Source organism: Mus pahari, chromosome 9 (assembly GCF_900095145.1).
Source record: "Mus pahari chromosome 9, PAHARI_EIJ_v1.1, whole genome shotgun sequence".
In the NCBI taxonomy this organism is placed as follows: domain Eukaryota; kingdom Metazoa; phylum Chordata; class Mammalia; order Rodentia; family Muridae; genus Mus; species Mus pahari.
The window spans coordinates 48,217,195-48,225,447 of NC_034598.1; the positions used below are offsets into that span (position 1 = coordinate 48,217,195).

Below are 8,253 nucleotides of genomic sequence, written 5' to 3' on the forward strand. Positions count from 1 at the left end.
GGTTAAACACACCCACACATATACACAGGGTTAAACACACCCACACATATAGCATAAGGTTAAACACACCCACACATATACACAGGGTTAAACACACCCACACATATACATAAGGTTAAACACACCCACACATATACATAAGGTTAAACACACCCACACATATACACAGGGTTAAACACACCCACACATATAGCATAAGGTTAAACACACCCACACATATACATAGGTTAAGCACACCCACACATATAGCATAAGGTTAAATGCACCCACACATATACGTAAGGTTAAACACACACATATACGTAAGGTTAAGCACACACACATATAGCATAAAGTTAAACACACAAAGGGTGAGGAGGAAAGCATGTTAAGGGAGTGAAGCAAAGTGTGGCAGAAAAATGTAGAGTTCTTTACAATCAGCAGGAAGATGGGAGATTTCAGAGCACAAAGGGTTAAACAATACCATCCACAGAGAGGCTAACACTTCAATACTTCAATGCCAAGAGAAGTTGGAAGAGGAAGGGTGTGGATCTCTCTCTCTCTCTCTCTCTCTCTCTCTCTCTCTCTCTCTCTCACATCAAGCCTTCTCCCTCATGTCTGAATTCCCTCAGGTATTCATTTATTATTTAGCAGCTCCCATGAAGTGCTATATATGCCTCTAAACACAACTGATACTCTAATTACTTTTAGATGCTTACTCAATTGCCAGGGTCACTAGTAGATCATTACAACGAGGCTCAGAAGTTATGTATTATGAAAGGATCTCTTAAAGAAGGGAGTACTGGAAAATGGCACACAATCCACCAAGTGTGGCCAAGGAAAAAGCACTTGTGTCCTTCACTTTCAACTACTGCCCAGAACACAGGCATTGTTCTGGAGTCAACTCACACTCTGCAGGTTTAGTACAGATTTCTTCCTTTTCTTCCTTCCTTTTCTCCCCCCTTTCCTTTGTTTCTTTGTTTTAAGGCAGAATAGACTTCAAATCCTTCGGTCCATGTCAAGTGCACTAGCTTCAGAAGCTACTGTTCTCTTATAGACCATGACTTCCAACCAAAGCCATTTTTCTATCACCCTCTAACCTGCAGACGGCAATGTACCCACTTAGTGAAATACCTGGCTTAATAAAAGCTTACATGTAAGGAGATAACATTTTTTTTTTTTTTTTTTTTGTTTTTTCGAGACAAGGTTTCTCTGTATAGCCTTGACTGTCCTGGAACTCACTTTGTAGACCAGGCTGGCCTCGAACTTCAGAAATCCGCCTGCCTCTGCCTCTGCCTCCCAAGTGCTGGGATTAAAGGCGTGTGCCAACACGCCTGGCTTGATAATTCTAATCAGAAGTAAGTACATCTTGCTAAATCAGCAAGTAAGCAGGTATTACCTATAGATAGTATTTTATTTCAATAGCACAAAGTCTAAGTTTTTTTTTTTACTTTTTTTTTCCTAGTGAAAAGTATACACTGACCTTAATTTTTAAAGATTTATTTTATGTACATGACTGTTTTGTCTGCATACATGTTATGTGCCATGTACATGATGGGAACTGGACACAGGTCCTCTGTAAAAAGAGGTGTTCTTAACTGCTGAGCTCTCTCTCCAGCCCTTGAGCTATAATCTTCATGGCATATATATATATATATATATATATATATGCTTACTTATAAAGAAACTTTAGGAAATAGCAAGATGGTTCAAATGGTAAAATGCTATTGCACAAACAACCATCAGGACCCGCATATAGGCTGAGCAGATTGCCACCTGTCTGTAACGATCACAAGGTAAGGGAGACAGGCAGACTCCTGGAGCTCACTACCTAGCCAGCCCAAGCCACTAGTGAGCTACTGGTTCAGTGAGACAGTTTTTTAAAAAAGAAAAAGAAAAAAATGAAGGCAGTCAATGTTTACGTATAACCTTTATGTTCTACATGCACATCTGTCTGCACACAGAGATACCACATACAGTGGGGCAAGGGAAGCACATGAAACAAAACCAAAAACACTTCCAAGATTTGGAGTAAAAACATTCATCATTTTTTTTTAAATATTTATTTATTATATGTAAGTACACTATAGCTGTCTTTAGACACCCCAGAAGAGGGTGTCAGATCTCATTAAAGATGGTTGTGAGCCACCATGTGGTTGCTGGGATTTGAACTCAGAACCTTTGGAAGAACAGTCAGTGCTCTTAACCACTGAGCCATCTCTCCAGCCCTAAAAACATTCATCTTTAAAACACTCTCTCCAGATGAGGAGAATCTCTGCAAGGTCAATGTTAGATTGGTCTACACAGGAGCTACACAACGAGACTCTTAACAGTTAAAAGCATTTGTTGCTCTTACAGAAGACCCATGCTTGGTTCCCAGCACCCACATCAGGTGGCTCACAATCACCATTAACTCTAGCTCTGGCCTCCATAGGAATTTAACATACACACTATAAATCAAAACCAAAGCTGCCGAACATGATGGAACACAACTGTAATCCTAGCACGTAGGGCACTGAGGCAGGAGGACTGCTTCAAGTTCAAAGCCAGACTGGATGACAGTGAAGACCTTTGTACTGGCTAGCTTTGTGTCAACTTGACACAGCTGGAGTTATCACAGAAAAAGGAGCTTTAGTTGGGGAAATGCCTACATGAGATCCAGCTGTGGGGCATTTCCTCAATTAGTAATCAAGGGGGAGAGGCCTCTTGTGGGTGGGACCATCTCTGGGCTGGTAGTCTTGGATTCTTTAAGAAAGCAGGCTGAGCAAGCCANGGGAAGCAAGCCAGTAAAGAACATCCCTCCATGGCCTCTGCATCAGTTCCTGCTCCCTGACCTGCTTGAGTTCCAGTCCTGCATCCTTTAGTGATCAACAGCAGTATGGAAATGTAAGCCAAATAAACCCTTTCCTCCCCAAACTGCTTCTTGGTCATGATGTTTGTACAGGAATAGAAACCCTGACAAAGATAACCTTGTTTGAAAAAAACTAAACTAGTCTCACCAACACAGATGCCCAATCCTGGGCTGAACAAGGACACCAGTGGACATGCTGAAGTGGGCAGGGGAAAGCAAAGAACCCGTAGGCAACTGGGAGAGCTGGGGTTGGGAGAGGTGGTCTTTCCCAGGGAAGAGCACATCATGTCAATTGGTTGTCCAGTGGCAAACTGGCAGCCGTTTTTAGTGAAAAAAGAGGTCATGAATTTGATAGAGAGCAGGGATGGAGTGTATGGGAGAGTTTGGAGGAAGAAATGTTGTAATGAAGTTACAATGTCAGTCAGACAGTGGTGGTATATGCCTTTAATTCCAGTAGTTAGGAGGAGAGATAGGTAGATCTCTGAATTTGAGGCCAGCCTGGTCTACAAAGTGAGTCCAGGACAGCCAGGGCTACACAGAGAAACCCTGTCTCACTCCAACCCATCTTTCCAAATAAAAGAAGCTATCTGCAACTGATACCAGTTGGGAAGGGAAAACTGAGTTTTCTCCCATGGACTGCCTCTAGGTATATCAAGCACACTCCAAGACAACTCCACGACCAACAACAGGTAGCCAACACAACACAGACTACACGGGAGTCTTTTGGTTTGTTGGTTGGATGGTTGATATTTTTCATTTTATTGATTATATTTAAATTTTTGTTTGTTTGAGAAAGGACTTACAACATGGATAGTAGGGAGTTGGGGAGAATCTGGGAGGAGTTGGGAGAGGGAAAAGAATATGATCAAAACATACTACATGAAAAAACTGTAACAAAAATAAACAAAAACATTAGACTTGTATTTGGCAGCCTATGCCTAGCCTACTTAAGTACCCAAGCAAGAAGTTTGGCTAAAGAGTGGTTAAGAGCCCATGGATTGGATTTAAGCCCACCCCAACAGTATGTACATTACCAGTTCATACCTAGTACTGTAAATCTGACCAAAAACCCATGATTGGAGCACTCACAGACCTCAGGAATGAACCTACTACTATTCTTCCACTAAATGAACATAGTATCACATTACCTTCAAATCCCTCTCTCTCCTAACCCTAACCTACCTATAGATTAGTTTGGCCTTTAGACCTCATCACAGTGAGGGTTTCTGTATAATGGATGGTAGTAAACTCACAACTGATCAAAGTGCAGAGAGGAAGTGTCTGAGGAGTACTCAGCCACAAATGGCATCTGGATGGAATGTCCATGAAGCTCAGGGACTATGCGTAAGAGGGGGTAGAAAGTCAGTAAGAATGAGAGGTTGGAGAACAGTGTCTTTTTGACATCACTCACACAGCAGTTATGGCTCCCCACACAAGACCTGCACAAAGTCAAACTAGTAAACATTCCAGCATGGAGGAGGAAGAAGTCCAAGCGCTCCCCCCTAACTGAAGAGGTCCTAAGAGGTGATAGTCTGGGGGAAGAGCCGGTTTTCTTTACAGGTTCCCGTAAGGCTCCAGTGGATGCCGAGTCCATCCACTAGTCCTGGTACTTATGAGTAAATGAATGACTGTGGGTTTTTGTAAAGAGGTGGGCAGTGAGTAGATCTGGAAGGAACAGGTGGTGAATATGATCAATACACACTGTATAAAATTCTTAAAGGATTATTAAAGACATTACATTAATAAGGGGAAAAGTAGGCTATGGAAATAAGAGGTACTTTTGCCTTCCCTCTCAATGTAATTTTCTTTGTCTTCTTTTAAGAGCTCTATGGAGGACCAGGGAAAGAAGAGAACAGGTAGAAGAATTAGCCAAGCAGGCTGGACAACCTGAGCTCAATCTCCAGGACACATAATCAAGAATGACTCTCCAGCCAGGCATGGTGGTGCACGCCTTTAATCCCAGCACTCAGGAGGCAGAGGCAGGCGGATTTCTGAGTTCGAGGCCAGCCTGGTCTACAAAGTGAGTTCCAGGACAGCCAGAGCTACACAGAGAAACCCTGTCTCCAAAAAAAAAAGAAAAAAAGAATGACTCTCCAGAGTTGTCCTTTTGTCCTCTGACCTCCACACAGAAGCCTTGACACTCAAGGGCATGGGTGTGCATCTATGTGTGCTTACACATACAACTCTTAGGTTTTTTGTTGTTGTTTGATTTTATTACTAGCTCTATGAAGCATTCTAAATATAGTTCACCTCTGTATCCTCTGTGGTTCCAGTTCCAGCTGAACTTGTCACAATCCCAAATCTCTCCTTCCGTTTCTTCAGCTTCTCATCATCCTCAGACTGTCAATGGATAAAGACAACAGCAAATCAAGTTAGACTCTATTTACAAGTTTACAAGAATAAAAATGTAATTTATTGGTTACAATATGCAAGCGAATCTTATATCAAGAGTCGAGGATCACACAAATGCGAAAGACAGAAAAGAAAATAAATAATAACCACCTGGGTATGACACATTTAGTCCCAGCACTGGGGAGAAAAAAGCAGGCGGATCTCTGTGAGTTTGAGGGCAGCCTGGTCTACAAAGCAAGTTCAAGACAGCCAGAGGTACACAGAAAAACCCTGTCTTGAAGAAACAGAAAGAAACAAAAACAAAAATAAAGCAAACCACCTAGTAATATGGTTTACTTGCACTTTGGCCCCAAGGACTCGTGTGTTCTAAATCTGGGACTAGAAATACGACAGTGGCAGGAAGTAGTGAGACCTTTAAGAGGTTGGACATAACAGGAGCTGCCTAGGTCAGGGGTGGTATCAGCTCAGAAAGGATTAAGGTGGTTCTTACAGAACTCTAAGTTGATTTTTGTGAAAATAAATTATTCAAGGGAAAAAAACCTAATGTACCTCTTAGCCATGTTTTCACTCCCTCTTAGCCATGTTTTTACCTCCTGTTTGGAAATGTGATTTTCCCCCTCCAGAAACATTTCAGCCATGATGTAAGGCAACCAGGAAGATGTGCGACCCATGTTGCTGTTTGGACTCTCAGCCTCTAAAACACTGAGCTAAGCAAGTTTCTTTATCAGGTTACTCAGCCTCAAGTGTTTTCTTACAGTAATAGGAGTCAAATACAGTTAAGATATAATACTGAGAACAACTAGAAACTTTTATTTTAAGTAGGGCCTTATTACCTCTAAGTCCAGTGAAAAGATCTGGCATGCTGATGAATAGTAGTGGGTCTAATACCAGCATTTAGGAGAATCAGGAAGACTGTGTTATAGTGAGTTCCTGGCCACTATGAGCGACATAGCAAGACATTGTCTCAAAAACTGAAAGTCTAAGATGGCTAAGTCACAGTGAAGTATTTGCTGTACATATGTAAGGACATAAGTTCAATCCTGGCACCCAGCACATAAGAATTGGGTAAGAAACTGTGTGTAATCCCAACACTGAGTTGAAAGAGACAAGAAGATAGATCTCTAGGGCTCACTGGCCCCAAGTCCCCCGAATCTACTCAGCAAGCTCCATGCAGGACAATGAAAGACTCCTCTGAAAACACAGTGTAGTCAGCAGAGGCCTAACTGAGAAAAGCCCTTGCACACCTGGCTACTTAAGAATGATTCCTGGTACACTCATAGTAGGAAAGAACTGATTCTTCCAAGTTGTCCTGTGAGAGAGATGGAGGGACAGACAGACAAGGACAGATAGAAACTGGCACCTATTCAGGTTATTCAACACCTGAAGTTGACCTCTGGCCTCTATATACATGTGAGCCCACAGACAATTAAATAAAATAAGCTTTTAAAAAAACGTAAAAGAAAGATTATGTAAAACTAATTTTTACTCAAGAAATGCTGGCAATGCACAGAGAAAAACATTCCACTGAGTGGTTCCTTCAGAAAATAAGTTGGGGTAAAAGATAACTGAACTACTTGTCCCCTGCTCACAAGTTCCAATATGTATACCAAGGAAGGAAGAAAAGGAGAATGGGGTCAGAACTATATTTGAGGAATTTGCTAAGCAAGTCAAGGTCTTGCTTGAACTGTCCAGTAAAGTCACAGAAAGTTCTAAATAACATGAAACTTAAAAAAAAAAATTCTAAAGATTATTTTATGTATTTTCCCTGAACATGTCTATCGTCATATGTGTGCCTAACCTGAAGAAGGTGTTGGATCTTCTGGAACCAGAGCTACACTTGGTTGTAAACCGCATGTACGTCTGAATCTGTGCCTCTGGAAGAGCGGCCAGTGTGCTTGTAAGCACTGAGCTATTTCTCTTGCACCCAAAAGACAGGAGGCAAGTAGAGTCATGTGCCAGAGGCTCTGGGTACTTTTCAAGCAGTTGTGAAATCCTGTCTACCTAGTAACTGGGTAGGAGACGATTTCAGCTTACACTGAGTGGGAGGGAGCTGTTTTAGAGAGCCAGACTGCAGTGAGTAAGGTGGGCACGACACCTAACCCTCAGCAGCTGGGGCAGGGGTGCTGAGGCTTCAGCTGCTGGGCAACTGACTGGGCATAATTAGGGAAGACGGTAAAAGGAAATAACAAAATAGGATAAATAACTAAGCTGTGTTTAGGTCCTTGCCTGAGTATATGCTAGTTCTCCATAAAAGTGCTGGAGAAAGCAGATGGTACAGTCCTTTAGTTTGTTTGAGACAGGGTCTTTTTATGTATCCCTACCTGTCCTGGAACTTCCTACATAAACCCAGCTATCTCCAACTCAGAGTTCCTCTTGCTGGGATCAAAGGCCTGAGTCAACATGCCAGGTTTTTTGTTTTCATTTTTGAATGTGCTTCTGTGAGATTCTTCTAGGTTAGACTTTTAACTATTTTTGTTTAAATCCCAAGAATTCATATTCTATAGGCATACTATGTCTCTGAGTATTATAAAACCAGAGACCAAGCAAAGATAATCAAGAGACCTACAGATGCACAGGGATGTTCCAATACTTCATTCTTGAGTCCCAACCAAGAAAAATTGCCTTTGACCCTGTGATCATAGCAACCACTTCTCTAGGCAAAGTCAGGGCAGCTATCCAGCATTCTGTGCTCACTCAATTTAGCCCATCTCTTCATATAGCCAGGGTGAGCACTAGACCTTAGACTCTTTCACTTTATTTTCTTCCCTTTGATATAACTTTTTTTTCCTAGTAAGTACTGATAACGTTTCTTAGGGGCTGTGAGACAGGGATGAACTCTACACAAACAACTTAATCATTGGGCATTATCAGAATAAACCATTACCCACCTAGTTTTTGTAAGCCTTTTCTTTATAACCAAAACCAAATCTATAGTAGGGTTATTCATCAAACTACTTAACTAGTAAAAATGGCAAGCAGGTTCTAAGGAAAAAAAAAAGATCTTGTTCTTGACCAAAAATACTAATCTGAGTGTCTCTATGTGCTTGGTGTCATACACAGTATCTCTGAGT

The 8,253-nt window shown here is 41.7% G+C and overlaps 1 protein-coding gene across 4 annotated transcripts in view; it reads right to left on the reverse strand.

Annotated features, from left to right (window-relative positions):
• The window catches only part of Sarnp (SAP domain containing ribonucleoprotein), a 63,077-nt gene that overhangs the window by 5,420 nt on the left and 49,404 nt on the right, over window positions 1-8,253 (reverse strand). Inside the window, exons 11-12 of one of the 4 annotated variants that reach the window (XM_029542287.1) lie at window positions 5,081-5,170; window positions 4,008-4,495 (exon numbers count right to left, since the gene is read on the reverse strand). In XM_029542287.1, coding sequence (XP_029398147.1) covers window positions 4,385-4,495; window positions 5,081-5,170 — 201 coding nt within the window. In that variant the 3' untranslated portion in view covers window positions 4,008-4,384. Of the gene's footprint in view, window positions 1-4,007; window positions 4,496-5,080; window positions 5,171-8,253 lie in introns of those variants that run through there. The other 3 variants (XM_021204261.2, XM_029542285.1, XM_029542286.1) reach the window with 3 other exon arrangements.